We start from the raw sequence: 25,342 nt of genomic DNA on the forward strand, positions 1-25,342 counted from the left end.
GTGTGTAGATTTAACTCCAATTATTAAGCTGTTTAAGAAAGTTAATTATGAATGTTGAGTTCAAAACTTCATTTTTAATCCTTTTATTTCCTGGCTGTTGTCTAATCATAGCTAAGAGCCGTGGTGTAGTGGTTACTGCATCGAACTACTAACACAAAGGTTCCTGGTTTGATTCCCCTTTGGGATGAAAATTTCAGGAACTCAATTTTCGACTCTCCCTTGACACCATCTGCGAGTATGGTCTTGAGGAAAGGATGATAGTCCGTCGGAAGGGGACGATAAATGGCTGACCCCATGTTAAGAGAAAGCCATATCTCTTGCACGTTAAAGACACCCTTGTAGATTTGGAAAAAGAGTAGGCTAATGTTGCTACAAGGCAGCACTTGCACCTGCAAAGTGGAAAGGGATAAATATAAGTTGCAAAACTTGTTTCCCAATCCACTATAAATAAATATGTTTAAACTAATCATGGCTTTTTTGACACAATCACTTGAAAAGACACAGCAGATACTGGAATGTGATAAGATATCTAAAAAAGGTTATGTAATAGCCACTTCATTGATATCAAGGATTTTTATGCCCCACCTACAATAGTAGAGGGGCATTATGTTTTCTGGTCTGTGCCTCCGTTCGTTTGTCGATTCGTTCGTCCGTTCGTTCGTTTGTCCCGCTTCAGGTTAAAGTTTTTGGTCGAGGTAGTTTTTGATCAAGTTGAAGTCCAATCAATTTGAAACTTAGTACACATGTTCCCTATGATATGATCTTTCTAATTTTAATGTCAAATTAAAGTATTGACCCCAATTTCATGGTCCACTGAACAAAGAAAAAGATAGTGTGAAGCTCAGGTTAAAGTTTTTGGTCAAGGTAGTTTTTGATTAAGTTGAAGTCCAATCAACTTGAAAATTAGTACACATGTTAACTATGATATGATCTTTCTAATTTTAATGTCAAATTAAAGTATTGACCCCAATTTCACGGTCCAGTGAACATGTAAAATGATAGTGCGAGTGGGGCATCCGTGTACTATGGACACATTCTTGTTGGAAAATAATTTATATGAATCTTGACACCATGACATAATTTCATTGATGCTCAAATATTTTTGAAGACTTACACTCTAGTTAATTGTCTAAGTCTTATAAGCCCTGAATGTGTGTAAGGTTAAAGGTTGTAATTGCCCTCATCTGTAGTGATAAATTCCACACAAGATAATTGTCTATTGACATAAGGCAAAACAAGAGATTCACATTTTAAAATCACAAAAAAATAAATAAATTGGGTATGATTGCCAATGAGACAACTAGTACTCTTCACAAGAGACCAAATGACATTGAAATCAACAGTTTAAATTCACTGTATGGCCTTCAACAATGATTAAAGCCCATACCATGTTGACCTCATAACAGTAAGGGAACTGTCTTAGTGTTTGCTATTAGACTATAGTGTGTAATATGGAAGGTTGAAATTGTACTGACCTGTAACGATAGGTCAATACTGGATAATTGTCTATTGACATCAGTAATAGATGCTGTTCTATTATTTTATTTTATCTCATCATGGAAGTATTATATTGACAATATTATACTTCCATGATCTCATAGATCAGACAAATCTGACATGTATTTATACGGTGATATTATATAACATATAAATTAGTTGCCATGACCTGTAAAAATAGTTTGATACAAGATAATTGTCTGGTGACATAAGACTAAACTAGATACTGTGAAAGTAGATCGAACATTTTACAGTCACAAGTTGATCTTTAAAGGAAACTTTCTTATCGTTTGAAATTAGCCATGACAGTGTGTAAGATGGAAGGTTACAACTGCACTCATCTGCAATAATAGGTCAAAACTAGATAATTGTTTGTTGATGTATTTAGTCAAAATCAGATGCTATGAACTTTGATTTTACATTTTATAATCATAAGTTCATGTTATAAGGGAACTTTCTAAACTGTTGAAATTAGCCTGTATAGTGTGTAACATTAAAGGTTGAAATTACACCAACCTGTAATAATAGGTCAACACAAGATAATTTTTTGTTGACCTAGTTCTAAACTAGATGCTATGAACTTTGAAATTAGACTGCATAGTGTGCAACATGGGAGGTTGCAATTACTCTCATCTGTAATTGTAGGTAAAAACTAGATAATATTTAGTCTAGACTAGATGCTATGAATTCAAATTTGAACATTTAAAATCACATGAAATGTTGATATTATAAAGGAATATATCTAGCTCATCTTTCTAAGTGTTTGAAATTAACCCTATCAGTGTGTAACTTAGAAGGTTACAATTGCACCAACCTGTATGATATGTCAATACTACATAATCATGATAATTGTCTGTTGACATAGGTAATCGATTGTATTTGATATTTTATGTTGTAAGGAAATCTTTTTTAGTGTTTGTAATAAGCCCTGACAGTGTGTAACATGTAAAGTTACAATTGCACCGACCTGTAATTTAATAGGTAAAAACTAGATGCTGTCAAATTATCTCAGTGTATTTACAAATTTTGCTTTGACAATCAAAACTTAATCTAGTAAGAGCATCTAATTGTTTGAAATTAGCAGTGTGTAAAATGGAAGGTTACAACTGCACCGACCTGTAATAATAGGTCAATACTAGATAATTGTCTATTGACATTAATAATAGATGCTGCACTATTATTTTCCTTTATCTCATAGATCAGACAAATCTGTCATGTATTACAGAGATGTTATAGTGATATGATATAACATATAAATTACTGTGACATATAAAAAGTAATAATTGTATCATTATTCAACCTTACATGTCATATAAGTGCATATTACATAACAAATGCATTTTTCAATGCATAAAAGTTTTGCTATGGTAATTTTAAAATCTTTTCCTGTGCTGTTTCAACAATGTCCATAAATCTAAGCTGTGGTTTAATTGCCAATGAGACAGCTATCCAACATAGACAGAGAAATCAAATGTCCAGGGTGTAAACTACTATAGAGCACTGTGCAGTCTTCAACATTAGACAAAACCCATGCTTTGTAGAAAGTAGAGTAAATTGTACCTTCTGTACTTATGTCTGTACATCCCAAAAATAATTTCTGTTCTGTCAATTAAATGTTATTAAATTTAAACACAATGCTTATTACCACAAAAAAAAGATCAAGTTTGATTTTGAGTTGCATCACATGGTGGTTATGAACTATAGATATCAACACAAAGTCTTCTGCATAAATATATCACCTTACTGGTATTGACACCTTGCCCCTTATAGTAAAAACAAAATGGATGAGGGATCAAAATAAAAAAAGTATGGTCTGATCTGATATTGTAAGCAGATTGTTACCTTGTGAATTAGCAAGTTAAAATATGGCTTAGAATGTGTGTCTATAGTATTTAGCAGGGTTAATGTTCATTTTACATTTGCATGTTCTCATCCTTAGTATACATTTAATTTGTTGCTGGACTATAAACAGCCATCCATCATCATCATTATTAACATTAATTCATTTGCTTAATTCTATGTGAAAAATCAGTTATATATATGCATACAAAAATGTTACATGATGTGACAAATGTAACATCTGCTATCCCAGTGCTCTCATATAGCAGGTTTTATATGATGGAAAGAGTGCATTTTTTTTCAAAGAAATACTGTAAATTCAGAAATTATTGCGTGCATATTTATTGCGATTATGTCATTTTAGACTAAAATGTGATTTTAATTTTTGTGATATTAAAAATAATCCAGTTTAAATCATATAGAAAATTTCAAAATGCAAGTTTTGATAATTGCAAATATAACCCTGTCACATTTTTCACAATAATAGTTTAGTTTAAACATATTTATTTATAGTGGATTGGGAAACAAGTTTTGCAACTGATATTAATCCCTTTCCACTATGCGGGTGCGAGTGCTGCCTTGTAGCGGCATTAGCCTGCTCTTTTTCGAAATCTACAAGGGTGTCTATAACGTGCAAGAGATATGGCTCTCTCTTATTTCACAATAATAAAAACATCGAATTAATTTCTGAATTTACAGTATACTTTTTTTGTATTTTAGATTTTTTATTGGTCTGTCTTTACTTGATATTCATATTTTTATTTATACAGTACTCCATAATGTCCAGGATCTGTTGCCATGTCAACCAAATTTTATGCGGTGTCCGCAAGAAGAAGTATGCATTCCAGTTTATAAGTTCTGTGATAGATATAACGACTGTCCCATTCATAAAGGGGACGAAGGATCATTTTGTACACAAAGTAAGTTGTTATAGTGGACTGTCCTATTCATAAAGGGAGGAAGTATTTTAAGTCTTTTGAATGGCAAGTTCTTAAAAAAAGGCATGATGAAATAAGAGTGTCATATTGTTACGAATAGCTCCCTCCAAAAGACCCTATTGATGAAAAAACCACTTCATCCCATCAGCACAGATAAATACTATAGAAAAAACAAAGGATATGCTGTTCTTCATCTCACAGTCACAGTGAAGCCTTCAATACAGAGCCAAAAAAACCCACTCACCTCAAAACTGCTTTTAAGTGGATTTCTCTGCAAAAATAATTTGGATAGACTTTGTAATAAAGTAGAGATACACCAGTTATTAACATGTTACAATTTGTTCCGGTATATCTGAAATCAGATAATTTTTAAATATTAAGATACATGCATGATGACATGTCACGGTTGGTAACATTGTTCTGAATTATTATTTTAAAACATCCCTAACATTTCAAATATTTAAGTGTGAACATTCCAGATGATGTTTAGTGCAAGAATGCACTTCAGATGCACAAAATTGTTTAAGTTATTTTCATTTTATTATATTTTTGTCTTTTCAGTCAAACCAAATCCCTGTGATAAATTAAATTGTTCCGACTGCCAAATTAGTCAATCATCTTATGAATATGATCAGCCATCAACTAAATGCTGCCAAGTTGTTCCAAAGAATGGACATCCTGTTCCAGTGTGTTTCTGTGAAGACTCTAAAGCTGTCGAAAATTCTACATGTGTTGGTAAGGGGAGACAATTATCAAAAGTTCTAAAATGCATACTGTGGATTCGTATATTTTCGTGGGTACCAATTTTCGTGGATTGAGAAAAAATTACATGTTCGTGGATATTTAATTTCTAGGTTTTGCCAAAATCTGCATACAAGCCTATAGAAAATTCGGTGTTAGTTGAACATTTAATTTTGTGGTTCACCTGTTCCAACGAAATCCATGTAAATTGGTATCCAACGAAGAATAATGAATCCACAGTATCTGAAATCTAGGAACTTTCGATATGGTATTTGGACCAATTTATACATTTACAATGAACAACTTTTGTTATGTTGCTTACCTAGATAGTTATGAATGAAATACTGTCAATTCAGAAATTATTGCCTGTATGTATTATTGCGAATTTTAGAATAGACTAAAATGCAAGATTAATTATTGCGATTTCCAGAAATTCTGCACGCAGTTATATGCATCAGATATAAGAATGCAAGTTTTTATTATAGAGATACACATTCTGTCGCATTATTTGCATTAAAAATAAACTTGCATTTTTGTTTTGAATTTACAGAGCAAATGTAGGTTATTTTTTTATGAGCTTTAAAAAACAAATTTTGACATTTGATGCTTGTTTTATAATTTCTTCCATTTATTTGTAATTATAGGTTGTAATTTTTGAAAATGGAGAAAAAATGCTTTGTTTATTTCAAACGTTATTTTGGTTCTTTGAATCACTTTCTTAATTCACATTCTGTTACATCCAGATAAAAGAATAAGAATCTAGATTGCGAATGAATTAATTGCTGATAAATTGCTGCTTAAAGCTAAACAGAAAAGGAATCTCCAATTTCTATTTATAATCAAAGTAATCTCACATTTTTATTTATAATCAAATGAACTAAGATGTATCTATTGTGTGGGAGATTTGTACTTTATGAGAGATACGAAACATCCTCTTGTGTCCTCAGACAAATCATGAATTACAGTATAAGTAAAAACAAAATCCTGAAGCAATATTAAATATTAAATATTTTTAAAAACTGTTTGTTCTAAATGCAAATCTCTATAGCAGAGTTGATTCATAGATTTTCTTTTTAACATTTTTTAGTGGATTAGGGGTGGGGGTGGATGGAGGGGGGTTTATTTTTGTTGTTTCGTTGAAGTCTGCATAGTTTAAATGTACATACAAGCCTAAAGAACATTTGTACGTCTTCTTTGAACAATTAATTAAGTGGTTAAAAAGAGAGGCTATAGATATCAGAGAGACATTCAAACACATAATTAATAACATAAACTGACAACAAACACCAGGCATAAAACTTTACTCAATGCTCGGAGCACAAAAATCATGCTCGAAACATGAAATCCAGCAATTTGATTGGTTGATTTTCGAGTCTGAGTACAAAAATCATGCTCGAAAGTTTTTTGACCGTGAGGCCTGGCTAAAAAAGATGAGACCAACAGACAAACAATAGTTCACAAAACACAACAGGAAAACTAAAGACCGAACAAAACTAACACCACTTAAAACTTTGGGTTATCTCAGGTGCTCCAGAAGGGTAGGTAGATCCTGCTCCACATGTGGCACCCGTCCTGTTGCTCCTGTTAATACAAACCTGTTAGGTTTTACCCACAAAATCTATATGATTGGTATCCCATGAATAGTAATGTATTGTTTTACATTGTCTTATCGGGGCCTATTATAGCTGACTATGCGGTATGAGCTTTGCTCATTGTTGAAGGCCGTACGGTGACCTATAGTTGTTAATGTCTGTGTCATTTTGGTCTTTTGTGGATAGTTGTCTCATTGGCAATCATACCACATCTTCTTTTTTTATATTTGCTTGTTAATGAACAAGTTATGCTATTCTATTTTTAGATTTCAATGAATGTGACTATCCTGGCTATTGTGACCAAGGATGTCAACATAAAAATGACGCCTACTTGTGTAGCTGTACCAGTGGTTACAAACAAGATAAAATTGGACAGTGTCATGCGTTAAATGGTATGAACTCATATGTAGCCTTTTTAAGATATGCACCAGAAATTAAAAATTATGGGAAAATAACTGTAATTTGATTTCATTCAAACCAAAATTATCTAAACATTTCTCAAATAACTTGATACGAAGAAACAAAATACCTACCATTTCTAACTCTCAATGAGGGTAACTAAGAGATAGGAGGGTTAGTTCAGTGGGTCTTTCCTGCCGTGTTTTGAAAATTTTCCATACTTGACTGATTCTTACAGACCGTCACTTAATTGTTAATTTGTTGTCGTCCTAAATATTCATGAAATTTTTGCCACTGGACATTAGGCATTAAAAATTAAGTAAAATTTTATCTCCAAGTTTACAGTTATCAGATCTTATGAAAAATATAATCAATATGTTTTTGTGCAGTTGCCTAAAACTAATTTTAATTAAGTTTTATGTAACATGATCTTTATTTAACAGAGCCCAGTGGACTGGTACCTACCTTACTGATAGCAGATTTTAGAGGTATGAAACAGTTACAAATGAATGGATCGAGAGGACGATTACCTGTATTTCCAGGAGAAAATATAGTGGCTGTTGATTTTGATCATCAGAAACAAGAGGCCTGTTGGGTAAAAATTGATTTGAATAAAGAATTTCTGTCATCAGACAATTTTTGTTGTACTAAATTCATACTTATATATGTGTACTGATTTTTATGCAAATGCTTTTACTGATGTGAACAATGTGACAGGGTGAACATAAGAATAAATAAGAAGATGTGGTATGAGTACCAATAAGACAGCAATCCATCCAAATCACTACAGGGAGATAACTCTGTAAAATCAGCTAAACGTTTTAATTACGTTGTGTTGTTAAGGGAATATTAAACTTCTGAATGATCAAAATAAGTGTTTGTCAAACTGCTATATAACCAGTGTAATTTTTCTGATAAAACGGTTGGTTCAAATTTTTTGAAATTTTTATATTTTTGTAAAAGGGTCAAAGTAAATACTTTGTTAAAATTTTAAGAAAATTAAACGACCCAAATTAATTTCAGCTAAAGTGTTGGGTACCATCTTAAAGAGATAACAATTATAGGTCAAAGTACAGCCTTGGACTCAGAGGGTAGCCTCAATGGCCGAGTGGTCTAAGAAGTTATTACTGTAATCACTAGTCAGTCAACTTTGAGGTTGTGAGTTTTACCCCCCCCCCCCCCCCCCCCTTGTGAGGGTGCACTCAGGCCTAAATTAATATTTTGTTTGTTTCCCCAATCCCAACCCTGTCAAGCCAGGTGTGGGTAGGTAGGTAGGAAAATAATTTTATTTTTCCAAAAAGCTTGAACATTATCAGACAAGTGGCAAGCCTGATAATCCAAAATGAATAAAATAATATTTGACTTAGTTTTGACAATTTTATGAGTAGCACCATTTTTGCAGGGTCGGTCAGGATTGGGGAAACAAACAATGTTTTATTTTAGGCCTAACCACATATCTTAATTGACTAGACCTTTTATTCACTGGTATGAATGAAAAAAAACAACATCTAAAGGTCTATTTATGTATCGATGAACTATGTCAATATGCTTTATCAATTCTCTCAAAAGTGTTTTAAGTTTTTATTGAAATAAATAAATGCACAGACTTTACTGATAAATATATTTCACAAAGATCATATTATGTGTTATTTTTTAGCTTGCTTTAGATATAACCACCATTAATTATCAAATGAGATGTGCCAACCTGGGCACTAAAGTTATCACAACCATGGACACCACAGAAGTACCATATGGAAGTAAGTCAAAACCAGATACAGTGAAACCTATCTAAACCAAACTTCTTCAGGACTTAAAATAGTGTTCCTTTTTGGCAGAATTTCGGTTTAATTTGTTTCACAACATAACATTTGATATGACTTGATTTAAGAACACAGATATAAGAAAATTGTAAAATATAAGAGCTCATGCATTACAAGCACTGGGGCACATTCTACTGCATCTACAGAGCACAAGCAACAAATCCTGCAGAAAATTGGTTTGGACTGGTTTTCGGTTTATGAAAGTTTTTGTTTAGAAAAGGTTTCGCTGTTATAGTTAAATGTTAATCTGTTAACTATGGTTTCATTTATTTTCATTGATGGCAAACTGGATTTGATTTTATGGTTTTGCCAAAGTCTGCATACAAGCCTATAGAAAACTTTTATTTTGTTGAACATTTACAAAATCTTGTTTAGTATACATGAAATCTGGTTCAAAACCCTTGATATAAATTTTAAAGGATCATAATAAAACTGTGAACTAAGTTGCAAGTGCTCCAAGATAATCTATTCTAAAATAAAAATTTAAGCAGATAAATAATGGACAGATTAAGGTAGTGACAAGCAGACATGAAAACAATGATTCCTACTATCCTAGACCTCATAAAATATAATATAAAAAAGATAAATAACCTCATCAAAGATACCAGGATTCAAATTTTGTATTTACACCAGACAGGCGTTTCGTCTCCAAAAGACCCATCTAAATAAGAATAAAAAGATGTGGTATGATTGCCAATGAGACAACTCTCCAGCAGAGACCAAATAACGTAAATGTTAGCAATAATTATAGGTCACTATAATATATATAGGGTCCTTAAAATTGAGGAAAACCCATATTTCATTGCAAGATATAAAGGCCCAAACATGACATAATGTATGATAATTTAAAATTAGAAAACCAGCAACCTCATTTTGTGTTAAAAAAAAATCATTATTTTTTCGTATAATACAAATTTTAGTTGATTCTTAGGTAATTCGTGGAGAGCACATTCTGTCAAAAATGTTGTATATATGTAAACTTTACAATGTCTATCATACAGTGGTAAAGCAGATAGCAAAAGACTGGATAACTGGGAACTGGTATTTTATGGATACCGTCAATGAACAGATCATTTTGTGTAACTCTGCATCTCGATTCTGTCGTAGTATCATCCAAACTAGTTCTGACAAACCAGCAGCCATGGTCATAGATCCTACACAGGGGTGAGTTGCTTAAATTGTGTCTCTCCTAAAATGATTTAATTTTTGATTTTGGATTGGGTGACATTGTTTTGTTAATCAGCTCATAGACATCATTTTGTCATGTGACCATGACATGATCAATGTTTTTTCAGGAATTACTCCGACTTAAAATGGAAATTAGAATTAAATTATAAGAAATGACTGTAATATTTTTTTCTGCCTATTCGAAATAACATATAAATTGTGGTGCACACGGGTTATTCAGTGTGCACCACATTTTTGATGTTATTTCAAATAAAGTCATTCCCTAATTAATTTGCAGAGTTAAAAATATAAATTGAGAACGCAAAGGCAACTTCAGCTGGCCCCGAAACAAAATGTTTTGCTTAGTTGATTTATTGAAGTGCTGCCATTTTGATTTCATTTAGCATTTTATTATCAAACTTACAATAGGCAAAACTTATCTCTGTGGCAAAATGAAAAGAACTAAATGAAATTTTATGTCATTAAAATTAAATTAAAAAAAATTAAATGCATAGAACTAACAAATTGCACAGAAGACTATAGATTTTTTAAAATTTATGAACATTTAGATTTTTATTTGACTGTACCTATGAAATCCATGAAATTTGGTACCCAACAAATAATAATAAATTCACATTAACAAAGATCATTTTCTATTTTTAGATTCATATTTTATGCCCAATATGATGACAGCCTTGGGAGTTCGACTATTATTAGAACGAAATTAGACGGAAGTAATAAAACAACAATAGCTGATAGTAAACTAGTTAAAGTGACCAGTATGACTATAGATTATGCCAACCAGCATGTCTACGTAGTGGAACAAGATGTTATATATAGAATGAACTATGATGGGATGATGAGATATAAGATATTCACAAATCTACGAGTCAGGGTAGGCATATTTCACAAATCTTCGTGTCATGATAGATATTCATTTCAGATATCAGTCAAGTAAAAAAATTATAAAAGGGTGGATTTACAGAATGGAGAGTGATGGTCCAAGAGTTCAGAAAATGGATCAAAAATGAAAAATTGGGGAAGAACTGAGAAAAAGAGTGGAAAAACATAAAAGATAATATTGGGATGCTTAGATATAAAGAATAAATAAATAATGGGGAAAATAAATATAGGCTACAGATTATAAGAAATTTCCTTAAAATTTTAGAAATGAAATTCTTTCCCATTAATGAGGGTGGTAAAGGGTTATTTTCGTGCAACGTTTTCGGCCTTTTTATTTCACGTATTTTCGTGTTTTAACGTGTTATTTCTCGTGTTCTCGTGTTTGGCTCGGTTTGCGTGCTTCGTGTTTCCCCTTATTTATTTTCCGTGTTTCGTGTCAGTGCTCTTAATTTCTCGTGCAGGTCCCGAATTTGATTAAAAAGTCAGTGTGTTATAATACCTTCTGAAACTTCGTCTTCTGTAAACTTATAGAAATTGATGTATATATTGTTACCATTCTACTTTTGCTTTTGCAATATGTATGGTATTAATGAAGTCCATCAAATTGCTAGTCTATGAATTCAATTTTTTATCAAGTAAGATGCAAGTAGCGGACGCTAAAAGGTGACCGCAAGGTCTTCAATGTTCATTACTAATGGCTGCATGATCTACAAGAACGACTGGATATAACTTCTGGTACTTGTTTCCTTCATATTTACGATCTTATTTATCGTGCTTCGTTTTTCCCGATTTTTATTTTTCGTGCTACGTTTTTGCGATTTTTATTTCACGTGTTTCCGTGTTCAGTACCCCCCTTTACCACCCTCATTAATCATTTCATCTCATAATGCCAAGGTGGTACTATCAGGCCTGTGGGATCAACATGATAAACAAATAAACAAATTCTTCTTTCATTTATAAAACATCAGAACTTGAAAAAAAACACCCTTATTTTTTGCTACTGTATAACTTGGTTTGATTTACAAGATAACAAAAAAAACTTTTTTTTTTAAATTGGTACACAACCTTTTATAGGAGTTATTTCCCCTGAAAAGTACTGGATGGAATATTTTGCATTTTCACCAATCAACCTGAGTAATTAAAACAATGTTTAATAATTTTTTATACGTTTTACTAAAAAAGATTTATCATATTTATATTTTACTAAATACAAATGTTCTATTTTTAGAATTTTAAAAACTTCCCAAACAATTAATACTTTAGAAAATGTATCTTCAAAATTTTATTTAAATTTTTCTATTTTTTGGCAAGGCTGATATTATCTGAATTTGAAGCGTTCACGTAATGGAATTAAACCTTATTTATGAAGAGCATTTTGACTATACTAAAATGCTTATATTAGTTTAAAATAGTCCAAAAGTTAAGAGAGATTGACGTTCTTATAAATTCTTTATGTCAAGTTCTATTGTATGAATAGCAAACATCTTTGGTTGACAATGTTTTCTTTAACATTTCAAATTTAACATATCTTTAAAACTTCCTCTCATAATGCTAAGGTGGTACTACCAGGCCTTTGGGACACACACATTTTTTGCTAGTGCACCTAGCACATTTCTGTTACATAAATCACATATTTGTTCTGATCTATCAATACTATAAAATCTACCACATTCAATAGGTACCCTATGACTACTGCACCTTTATTTACACAAATTAATTCTTAGATCAAAAGGCAATGTAGTGAAATAATCTTTAAAACCAAACTCAGACTTGTACATTCTATAATTTAAACATTTTGACGTATTAAATATCTGAGCCTTCCATTCATTTACAAACAAATTGTGGTAATACTGTTTCATATTTTTAGACAACTGACAGTTTGTATCTATATATTGATTTTTCCAGGCATTAATAAAACCACATTCAGATATTATACCTTTTACACAATTCAACCACTTAGAGTGATATACATTACCAGAATCAAGTTTATATAGCATTGCATACAATGTACAAGACATTTTCTCTTTTTTGCTAGTGACAATACACTGGCACAAAAGTTTCCAAAAACCAACCATTCTTGCCTTAATATTAACAGACATTGGTACTCTACCTAGTTCACCATATACAATGCAATTAGGTGTACATTTTTTAACTTTCATTATATATTTACAAAATTCTAAGTGCAATGATTCAATAACATCATTTTTCTCATACCCCCAAACTTCTGCACCATACATTAATATTTAAAAAAATTGGTACACAACCTTTTATAGGAGTTATTTCCCCTGAAAAGTAATGGATGGAATATTTTGCATTTTCACCAATCAACCTGAGTATTTAAAACAATGTTTGATATTTTTTATCAGTTTTACTGAAAAAAGCTTATTATATTTATATTTAACTAAATACAAATGTTCATTTTTTAGAATTTTAAAAACTTCCAAAACAATTAATACTTTAGAAAATGTATCTTCAAAAATTTATTTAAATTGTTCTTTTCTTTTACACTTGGCTGATACGATTCTAATTTGAAGCTTTCAAGTAACGAAATTAAACCTTATTTATGAAGAGCATTTTGATTACACTAAGATGCTTAAAATAATTAAAAATAGTTAAAGGATAAAGAAAGATGGACCCTTTATTTGTGGTCTTATATTGTCTTTTATGTTAGGTTCCATTATATGAATAACACACATTGTTGGTTGAAACAAGGTAAGGCATATGTATGTTTAGTAAACAAAAAACAAATGTAAAAACTGGATGTTTAAGAGCTTCTTGTATGCCCCAAAATGCAATAAAATTACATAAGAAGAACATATGCAGGTGAAAAATGCCATTTAAAAAAGATAAATTATTGAATTATATAATATTAATAATATTATCCTACTGGGGTAAAACAGAACAGCCAAAACAGTATCGTATATAAAGGGCTTTTACCGCTAACAAAATGACTGAATTTTCCCCATTCAAATTAAAATAATTCATGGCAGCCGTAAGTTTGTTTTCATTTAACCATCTTAATCAATATGATAATAAATGAACTTTTAATTGTATTTTTAAACTGAGTGTATGAGTTGTTCTAAAGAAGTTGACTGCAACATCAAGTTTGATAAGGGCTATTCTAGAAAAAAATGTTGGGGGGGGGGGGGGGTTGGAAGGCACATTGTATTAATAATACATGGGTGATGGGTATCAGAGCAACTTTTCACACTATAATGCACTATAATTCTCAATTACAAATGTCTGGGTGGTGGGTGCTGACAAAAACTGCCTTCCAACCCCCCCCATACATTTTTTTCTGGAATAGCCCTAAGATATTTGAGAATATCTAAATTTAAAATATAACTGCTTAAAAAATTAAACCTCAAAAAGATGTGACTATATCAGATTTTATTTAACCTTGCCGACGTAATTTTTACTGTTAAGGAGTCACTATGTGTACAAATTGAAATGGTAATAATATGTTTTTATAAGGTTTTACTCTATTCATTTTATTTGTTATACAACATTTATGCATACTCATGCCAAAAAAGAATGCTAAGCAGTAGTCCTTGGGTTGCTGTCACATTGTCATATACCCAATACCTCACTTTCAGTCCCATCCTGAGAAAAGGTCAGCTTTCTTACTGTATCACTAGTAAGATAACCACTAAATCTTATATTTAAACCTTATAAAAGAGTTATTTCCCCCTGAAAAATAGCCATTGTAAAATGTTGCATTTTCAACAATGTCTGCAAGTATTTAAAACCATGTTAAATATTTTTAAGACGTCTTTTATATATACCTTTATAAAATTGAATTTAACTGAATACAAAGTTATTTCTTAGAGATTTTTAAAAACTCAGTTCAGAATTGACACTTTTAGAACAATCAAATACATAATTTTATTTAAAATATTTGTATTTTTTCTTCTGTTAATTAAGAGTCATGGGTTAAATACAATGTATTTATAAATATATTTGAAGAGCATCTTGATTATTTAAAGATGCTTAATTATAATAAAAAACAATAGGTTGTATTTATTGAACCCTTAATTATTTTAGAAATTTGAAGATCGAATTCATGATTTATCAAGCATATCACTACTAGAAAACTACCTCTATGTGACCACTCTTGATGAGCCAAAACGACTTGTTAAAATTCATCGCTATGACTACTCTGTTGCTGCTATGGAGATAATGAATGACCTTGAACAACCACATCAAGTTCATGTATATCATCGACAAAGGCAACCAGATTTACCAAGTAAGATACTATAATCAGGAAATATTTATGTGTGTCTAATTTTTGCAATTCAAGCATTAAGACTTTTAACTGCTTAATTCACACTGCATGTACATTTCACTTTTAATCTAATTGTATTATACAAAGCCACACAGAAAGGTATTGAAAACAGCAAAAATATTACTGCCCAATCTTTGACAAAACTTTTGACGACAACTGACTCGAAAATTAAAAAATCTCAATAAAAGAGGGCGAAAGATACCAGAGGGACAGTCAAACTCATTTATTGAAAATAAACTGACAACGCCATGGCTAAAATAAATTATCTCACATTATTTTCCATTTTTTAAAAATTGCCATTTTAAAAACATGCAATAATTCCTGAATTGACCTACCCACACTAAATTGAAATGTTGCAAATAAGTTATCAGAAGCCAATTGTGAAAAAAATGTATTGCAAAGTTTTCTAGAATATGTCACTAAAATCTAGAATGACCATTTCACCCCTAAATATTGAATTTAATAATTATTAATATTCTGTTTTTCAAGGGGGAATAACGAACCCATGTTTACCCACTACATGTGATCATCTGTGTGTCTTGGATTGGAACAACGATGCTGTGTCAGCCAAATGTTTATGTGAAGCAGGATACACCATGGATGACAAAGGAAAATGCATATGTAAGTCTTTTATATTAAGCAATATGAAAATATGGAGATGAGGTATGATTGCCAATGAGTTAACTATCCGCTAAAGTTCAAATATAGAGGATGTAGGCATTTATTGGCAACCGCACAGCATTCAACAATGAGAAAAAGCTCCTTTAGTGGATTAAGTGGCAGAGATGCTGAAATGTAATTTTATATTATCTGTAAAAACTGACCAACAATACTAGGCTTTTGATCTGTTATGACCCTCTCATATGATTATAAAAAAGAAGATGTGGTAAGATTGCCAATGAGACAACTTTCTACACAAGACTAAATGAAACAGAAATTAACAAGTATTGGTCACTGTACAGCTTCAACAATGAATAAAACCCATACCGTATAAGTCAGCTGTAAAAGGCATTGACAATTCAAGTATGAAAACTGACGGCCTGATTTATGTCCAAAATGAATGAAAAACAAATGTGATATACAGCAACAAACGACAAACACTGAATTACATGCTTGGGACAGGTACATACATAATGTAGTGGGGTTAAACTAGTTTGAAGTTGTGCCAACCATCTTTCTTAACTGGGACAGGGGTGTTACCGTACAACATAAGAACGAATAATAAAAAAATATAGCCTTTTTTGACGGATAAAGTAGCAAAGTTGACCTGGTGCAATTTTATACTGTCATTAAACACTCATGAACAATACTGGGCTAATAATTTGGTCAGGCTCTCTCAAATGATAACCTGGTTAGATTTTCAATGTTTATTAAATGAAAATACTGGTACCTTTTTAATGGTCTAAATGGTGCTGGGTTAACAAAGTGTTGGTCTAAATGGTGCATGTTTAATAAAGTTTTGGTCAAAAGAACTGAAATATATTTACTTGTGTATTTCAGATGACAAGGACTGTCAAGGAAAAACTGATCCAAGCTGTATTGTTTGTAAGTTTTTTTCTCATTTACTACATTACTCCCAACAAAAGTGTACTTTGTCTTAAACAATAGGTAAAACGTTTTATAGAATATATGATGCATATAGAATTATACATAATACATAAAAAGAAGAAGAGGAAAAAATTTCAAAATAGAAAACGCTTTAAATTATTTATTAGATTGGATTTATTGATTGATTGATTGTTGGTTGCTTAAGGTCCATAGATTGGATTTAGATTGGTCAGCAGTTAGCATTAGTAATGATTTTTAAGCAAACCATTACTTAAAATAAAAAAATTTGGTACAATTCTTTTTCATCACTGCAATACTAATTTTTAAGCAGTTAACTATATATAAATAGTTTTTCAATGCGAAGTCTTTTTCAGAGTAAGGATTCATCATTGATGGCATATTTACTAATTTAGCTAATTCAGGGTTGCTTTGACTCTGCACAATAATCCTTTGACAGGATCTAGTAAGAAATAAAATATATTTGACTGATAAACAAGATATTTACAGAACTGAAACAACTGAAATAAGTATCCAAAACTTGATCATCCAGAAATATGAAGTTTCTTTTTGCAATTTAATAAATTAAATTTAATTTGCATTGAGGGCATATTTTTTTTACTTTGTAGCTTGATCCTGTAGCATAATAATTGTATTTTTATATTTTTAAAATAGATATAAGGGTTCTTACTTTTATGCTTTATTTCAGCTGAGAATTGTTCTGAGGAACAAGTGTGTTGCCCAGGAGAGAGCTTTAACTTATTCTTTAGTTAAATAATTTCTTGTATGTTTTATTGCAGCTGAGAATTGTTCTGAGGAACAAGTTCTTTGTCCAGGAGGGAGATGTAACTTAATCTTAAGTGAAATAATTTCTTGTATGTTTTATTTCAGCTGAGAATTGTTCTGAGGAACAAGTTCATTGTCCAGAAGGGAGATGTAACGTAATCTTAAGTGAAATAATTTCTTGTATGTTTTATTGCAGCTGAGAATTGTTCTGAGGAACAAGTTCTTTGTCCAGGAGGGAGATGTAACTTAATCTTAAGTGAAATAATTTCTTGTATGTTTTATTCCAGCTGAGAATTGTTCTGAGGAACAAGTTCATTGTCCAGAAGGGAGATGTAATGTAATCTTAAGTGAAATAATTTCTTGTATGTTTTATTCCAGCTGAGAACTGTTCTGAGGAACAAGTCCGTTGTCCAGGAGGGAGATGTATACCTAAGAGTTGGTGGTGTGATGGACAGGGAGACTGTGACGGGGATGGAGATGAGGCTTATTGTGGTATGTGGGGACAGTTTATATTACTGTGGATTCATTATTATTTGCTGGGTACCAATTTCTGTGGATTTTGCTGGTACTGGTAAACCACAAATTTAAAAGTTCAACAAATTACAATTTTCAGTAATATTGTATGCAGAAGATTTTCACAAAACCAGAAATCAGGTATCAACAAAAACTCAGGTTTGTGTGTTCCTGAATTTAACGAAAATTGATACCCATGCAGAATAAATGAATCCACACTGGATTAGGTTGTATCAGTTTTATCTTCTTTTATTAATCATCTCTTAAAATAAAAGTTTTTTGCCATAGATTCAATATTTCAGAGTTAAAGGACTTGGGGTAGTTTTTATACGACCGCAAATTTTGAAAAAATTTTCGTCGTATATTGCTATCACGTTGGCGTCGGCGTCGTCGTCGTCGTCGTCGTCCGAATACTTTTAGTTTTCGCACTCTAACTTTAGTAAAAGTGAATAGAAATCTATGAAATTTTAACACAAGGTTTATGACCATAAAAGGAAGGTTGGTATTGATTTTGGGAGTTTTGGTCCCAACATTTTAGGAATTAGGGGCCAAAAAGGGCCCAAATAAGCATTTTCTTGGTTTTCGCACCATAACTTTAGTTTAAGTTAATAGAAATCTATGAAATTTTGACACAAGGTTTATGACCACAAAAGAAAGATTGGGATTGATTTTGGGAGTTTTGGTTTCAATAGTTTAGGAATAAGGGGCCAATAAAGGGCCCAAATAAGCATTTTTCTTGGTTTTTGCACAATAACTTTAGTTTAAGTAAATAGAAATCTATGAAATTTAAACACAATGTTTATGACCACAAAAGGAAGGTTGGGATTGATTTTGGGAGTTTAGGACCCAACAGTTTAGGAATTAGGGGCCAAAAAGGGACCCAAATAAGCATTTTTCTTGGTTTTCGCACCATAACGTTAGTATAAGTAAATACAAATCTATGAAATTTAAACACAAGGCTTATGACCATAAAAGGAAAGTTGGTATTGATTTTGGGAGTTTTGGTCCCAACAGTTTAGGAAAAAGGGGCCCAAAGGGTCCAAAATTAAACTTTGTTTGATTTCATCAAAATTGAATAATTGGGGTTCTTTGATATGCCGAATCTAACTGTATATGTAGATTCTCAACTTTTGGTCCCGTTTTCAAATTGGTCTACATTAAGGTCCAAAGGGTCCAAAATTAAACTTAGTTTGATTTTGACAAAAAATGAATCGGTTGGGTTCTTTGATATGTTGAATCTAAAAATGTACTTAGATTCTTGATTATTGAAGTTTTTTGGTCCAGTTTTCAAATTGGTCTACATTAAGGTCCAAAGGGTCCAAAATTAAACTTTGTTTGATTTCATCAAAAATTGAATCCTTGGGGTTCTTTGATATGCCAAATCTAACTGTGTATGTAGATTCTTCATTTTTGGTCCTGTTTTCAAATTTCAAATTCTACATTAAAGTCCAAAGGGTCCAAAATTAAACTAAGTTTGATTTTAACAAAAATTGAATTCTTGGGCCTCTTTGATATGCTGAATCTAAACATGTACTTAGATTTTTGATTATGGGCCCAGTTTTCAAGTTGGTCCAAATCAGGATCTAAAATTATTATATTAAGTATTGTGCAATAGCAAGTCTTTTCAATTGCACAGTATTGTGCAATGGCAAGAAATATCTAATTGCACAATATTGTGAAATAGCAAATTTTTTTTTAATTAGAGTTATCTTCAGTGTCTTCCCTAGAAAATTCTTGATGCATGGTGGGTCTAAGATGAATTTGCAACGCGATGCACGACATTGTTTTGTAGAATTATTTGTATTACACTTGTGAAATGAATTGTGCATGTCAGTTTAAAAACTTCACATAAATCTGCAATACAGTCAGGAACAATTCTTAACATTTTCTCTCAAGGCCAACCTGGATCCAAAAGTTTTTTTCAAGGGCCCTGTAGAATTTTTTTAGGCTCTACCAGGTTTGTTTTTACTACAGGCACATACATATTAATAGTCTTGAATGTTCTTATATAAAAGACAAAAATATATGTTTGAAATACTTTATACATGTAGCTTGTTTCTGATTATGATGGAAATAATAAAGGAATTAAATAAACATGAGTTTTTCAGAATTAAAATCCATTTAACCATGTATTTTCAGACTGGTGAACTTTATATATATTTGTAATATTATTGAAAAAAAAAAAAAAAACAGCCCCCCTTTCCATACCCCTAGATGTAAATTATTTTAATAAAAAAAGTATTATCAGTTTCACCCCAAGAAATTATTAATTTTTCATCTTAGCAGTTAATCAAAATGATTTCCAAAATGAAATTCCTACTGTCTATAAATAACAATGAAATGTAACTGTTTCCTGTTAATAAGGGGTTTCCCGAATTTTCCCGCCAAAAAGCACATGGCTTTCAACAATTGTAAACAATGCATTCAATTTGTGATCATGGATTACAGTTTTAATAGACCACTTTCGAGTTCATCCGTCACCGGAAAAAACTCGTCAATTATACGCGCCTTTATCATCGTCATTTGTGCGTTTGGGGGCGTCGTCACTTCCTTCCAATGTTGAGCGAGTGGTTGGAAAACTATAATTCTATATTGTTCGAATTATTCGGCAAATTGAATTCTCAAAATTGACAATCAACACTGCTGTCATTAGGGAAATGTCAGTAAGTACCTACAGAGCAACCATTATTTCTAGTTTATCCTGCACAAAGACGATCACTAAGACGCTTGATGAACGTAAATAGTGCAGGGATACAGGCGAGCCCCTCTATCTGGTAAATGACGTCATAAAGGCGTGTATAATTGACGAGTTTTTGCCGGTGACGGATGAACTCGAAAGTGGTCTATTAGTTTAATTTGGATAAAGATATTCAACTTAAGGTACAGTCAAGCAATGTTTTTACTTTCTTCTGGATTAAAATTAGTTTGAAAGATCAGTTTCAAAAATAAAAACATCAAAACAAAAACGATCTGAATTGTGAATATTAAGTGACCCATAAATTTTTTGAACTCTGCTACGTAGGTCAAAGTTACATCATGTTTCAACCCAATGATGTGTATTCTCTGTTACAACTAATCAACTGCGTTTGATATAAATATTTCGATGTCAGACTTATGATTTCAAAACGTAAAATTTATACTGCAAAAGGTTTACTTTTTATTTTTTCACGGAAGGATATTTGGAAGCTGTATCAGGCTATAATATTTATCATTAAAACAATTTGAACTCCCGATTTCTATTATGCAATCGAAGTCTTGAATGTTGTTCTATCTAATCAACGTGGTTGTAAAATCAGAGCATTGCATCTAATTATGATCAATTATCAGTCCAGTGAGTTTCAAACACCTGTAGAGTTTTGTCAATTGTCACTTCATATTATAAGATAATAAAAATTTCACACATAGCGGGATGCATAGCGGGTATGATAAATGCATGGCGGCCGAAATTTTATGCGTAGCGGTACCGCCATGCATGAATAGCCTAGGGAAAACACTGATCTTTCTTTGTCCAGAATAGTAAGCAAGAAATATCCTATTGCACAATATTGTGCAATAGCAAGAATTTTTTTTAATTGGAGTTATCTTTCTTTGTCCAGAATCAACTTAAATCTTTGTTATATACAATATACAATGTATATACACTTTTTACTACCAACTGATAAATTTAAATAATCTTTACCATTCAGTGATAACAAGCAGTTTTTTTACATCTTAATATTTTATGATGTATTTAAATGAGTAGTTATTGTTGCAAACTCCATTAGAAATTTGAATTGATATCAGTTTTGATAAAGGGAAACGAGGATGTGAAAAAAAAGGGGGGGGGGGTTAAATTTTTCTCATTTCAGATTTCATAAATAAAAAGAAAATTTCTTCAAACATTTTTTTGAGAGGATTAATATTCAACAGCATAGTGAATTGCTCAAAGGCAAAAAAAAACCTTTTAAGTTCATTAGACCACATTCATTCTGTGTCAGAAACCTATGCTGTGTCAACTATTTAATTTTAGATTTAAAAAGTTTGAAGAAGAAATCTTTAATTGATTTGTAAAATCTTGGCATTTGTTTTGTGTAAAAAAAAACCATGTAATGTCAAAAATTTGATCACAATCCAAATTCAGAGCTGTATCATGCTTGAATGTTTTGTCCATACTTGCCCCAACTGTTCAGGGTTCGACCTCTGCGGTCGTATAAAGCTGCACCCTGCGGAGCACCTGGTTGTCTCTCCTGGGACAAAATTTATAGAGTGTGAGACATAAGGATGCTAGTCTTGAGTCAATACTTGAATAGATCATTTAAATATACATGGATAAGTAATTTTTTGTGATACTTGTAGGAAAACCATGAGAAAGTTTTGATTATGACCTTATTTACAAGCATTTAAATCTTCGAGGTTGATTTTGATATTTCTTTACACATGTATAAATTTTGATTTTATTGTAGACAATACCATGTGTAGCATTACACAATATACATGTGATGATGGACAATGCATTGACCTAGAATATAAATGCAATGGAATGACTGAATGCAGAGATGAATCAGATGAGGTATATTTATAGTTTTATTCATTTAAATGTAATGTTGGATTACTTAATGAAATGAAGTTATCTCCCTTTTTTAATGTATTTTAGATTTTGCATTGAAGTTCACAACTCCTTTTGGTTTTGGCTGTATTAAAACCCATTTTACTATATTGTTTTTTTTTGGCCGAATGGTCTTCATCATGTTCATAGTCGATGTACTGATCCAATCTGAATTTGACAAGGATTGTCAGTTTTCCTATCAAGCTTTGGTTGTTCTCTCTCTGAGTGAACTTTTACTTCCTCCACCAACAAAAAATGACCACTATAAAATAAAGACATTAAATCTAGAACTATGGCTTCTAAAACAGTCATTTTGTCCTGTTAAGACCAATGAATTTTATTTTTTACACTCAAAGATGAGCATGTTACTGTGAATTCATCGTTATTCATTATACAGTGAAACCTGACTAAACCGAACCCTTTCGGGACTTGAGATTTTGTTCGGTTTCATAAGGTTCACAATGCATAAAATGTGATATGATTGGTCTTCAGAACAAGTTTGGATTAGACAGGTTTCCGGTTTATTCAGGGTTCGGTTTAATCAGGTTTCACTGTATACTAATTTTTGTGGATTTCTTGGACGAAGGTGAAACATGTATTGAGATCAGGGGTCGAAATTGGCGCTGGTCTGGTGGTCCGAGACCAGTAGATTTTGTCAGCTGGTGGTCCGGTGGAACAGTAGAAATTTTATCGTTAAAATCACTGATTGCATATCTATCTCGGTTTGTTTACAAAAAAATAAACCTTAGAAATTATTTTTAGGATATTGGGGGTGCTATTTTTGCTCATGAACAAACAGAACAGCACAAAAATCTACTGCAATAAAGAAGAGGAAAGCAGCTGAGGGAAATAAAACTAAACATATCTTTTATGGTTATCAAATGAATGTCATTTTTGCAGTACCAGTAAATGTTGAGCCAGACCAGTAGATTTTAAGTCCACTGGTCCGGCTGGCCAGTACACTAAAAAGCTTAAATTCGACCCCTGATTGAGTTTTTCAACATATTACAAATTTTCTGTAGGCTTGTATCTAGATTTAAGCAACACTATGAAAACAACTATCTGTGAAAAATTTTCATCAATTCCTGAAAAGTTAATACCCATGAAAATAAATGAATCCGGAGTTGCAACAGACTTAATTCTGTTATAATCCTGCAATCAGCCACTCTTTAGCATATGAAGAATAACAGCAAAGCATACAATTTTGTCATAGTTAAATCATCGATTGTAATCCTACTTTTCGCAGATACTTTGTTAAGCCCTTCCAAGTGGACTTTGCAATTTTCTAATTTCTTCATCTATTTACATAGCAAAAGACATACATTTTAAGTATTCACAAAGTTTCATATGACATTATTTTCCTACTTACGTTGCTGGTTTACAGTTTTTCTTTTATAGCACTGACACCTGTGGAAAAATGTACAATTATATTTAATTTCAGTGGGGATGTCCCAGTTTTTGTGATGTAGATACCGAGTTCCAGTGTTTTAATGACACCAAGTGTTTACCCATAATATTCAGATGTGATGGGGAGGCAGACTGTGAATATGGAGATGATGAAAAAAACTGTAGAGGTATTGTATATTGGGTTATTTGAGACAAGTTTTAGTAACAACTAGGTCTTAGATGGGGTAGTTAAATGTAAGCTTTATTTTTGGGTCATAGCCTTGTCAATGATCAGGTGTCTTTTCTGAGCATCCCTTCTTAACATGTTGCAAAATACTATTTAGTTCATTTTTTTTTACCAAAGGTATCATTTAGTATTCAACAGAAACAGAAACATCTAAAACTTTAAAAAATGTTGTCATTAATAATGCTAGATACCCCCCAGAAAAAATGTTGTGCTACTAAATGTCTTTATATCCACAGCTGTTAATGAAGGCAAGATATATATGATAGATTCAGTCTTGGGACACTTTGTAAATTTTGAAATATGAATGTATTAATTTTTGAAGAATGGACAAAAATGCAAGATTATTAATTCATTATTGCGATTTCAAGAACATCTTCGTTCAGATATATGTATTAGATATAAGAGTTGTTATTACTACAATATACACCCAGTTGTATTATTTGCATACATAAAAACTTAAAAACCTTAGTTTAAACATATTTTATTGTTCAGAATAACAAATGGATTGGACACAAGTTTTACAACTTAGTAACGTCATTCTCCAATAAAAACCTTGCAATAATTTCTGTATTTACAGTATTTTTTTGACAAAAAGTGTAAGGCAAATATTCAAATTTCAAAGTTTAAGTACATGACAGTTAAATTTGCTGACTTGCGGAGATCTATATGAAAATTTTAACTTTTCAATAAAACTATAATGATCATGAAATGATTGAAGAATTTTACGGTTTTATGGTACAGAATTAAAGTCATAAGAAACGAGTGAGTGGTGAAAAATAATGTTTATCCAATTCTTGAACCAATGCATGTATATATCATAAACTTAGTCATCTGTGCACGATTTTTTCATTTTTTACGCAAATATATCGTATAATCGTCAATTTTTTTTTCTCTCTGTCTGTTATGAATTAACAAATATGACTGCTCATTAAATGCCCTGTTTTAAAGCCGAAGTTTTCCGATTGTCACCTTATAGTAAACAAATAACAAAAAGCATGGGGATTGAGCAAAGTTTAACATGTACAATCAGATAATTGTTTATTTTAATGACAGCAGTACTAGATCCATGCGTATTGTGATCACCGGATTTTTACGAGGA

At 31.6% G+C, this 25,342-nt stretch overlaps 1 protein-coding gene across 1 annotated transcript in view; it reads left to right on the forward strand.

The window, feature by feature from the left end:
* LOC139502637 (low-density lipoprotein receptor-related protein 1-like) overlaps positions 1 to 25,342 on the forward strand; it is a 156,540-nt gene that overhangs the window by 40,538 nt on the left and 90,660 nt on the right. Inside the window, exons 6-18 of the mRNA XM_071292165.1 lie at positions 4,107 to 4,256; positions 4,836 to 5,009; positions 6,874 to 6,999; positions 7,450 to 7,601; positions 8,664 to 8,763; positions 9,828 to 9,990; positions 10,657 to 10,888; positions 14,941 to 15,142; positions 15,671 to 15,802; positions 16,682 to 16,726; positions 17,891 to 18,004; positions 22,468 to 22,574; positions 24,052 to 24,184. Of these exons, the coding sequence (XP_071148266.1) occupies positions 4,107 to 4,256; positions 4,836 to 5,009; positions 6,874 to 6,999; positions 7,450 to 7,601; positions 8,664 to 8,763; positions 9,828 to 9,990; positions 10,657 to 10,888; positions 14,941 to 15,142; positions 15,671 to 15,802; positions 16,682 to 16,726; positions 17,891 to 18,004; positions 22,468 to 22,574; positions 24,052 to 24,184 (1,830 nt within the window). The remainder of the gene's footprint in view (positions 1 to 4,106; positions 4,257 to 4,835; positions 5,010 to 6,873; positions 7,000 to 7,449; positions 7,602 to 8,663; positions 8,764 to 9,827; positions 9,991 to 10,656; positions 10,889 to 14,940; positions 15,143 to 15,670; positions 15,803 to 16,681; positions 16,727 to 17,890; positions 18,005 to 22,467; positions 22,575 to 24,051; positions 24,185 to 25,342) is intronic.

Source organism: Mytilus edulis, chromosome 14 (assembly GCF_963676685.1).
Source record: "Mytilus edulis chromosome 14, xbMytEdul2.2, whole genome shotgun sequence".
Classification (NCBI taxonomy): Eukaryota; Metazoa; Mollusca; class Bivalvia; order Mytilida; family Mytilidae; genus Mytilus; species Mytilus edulis.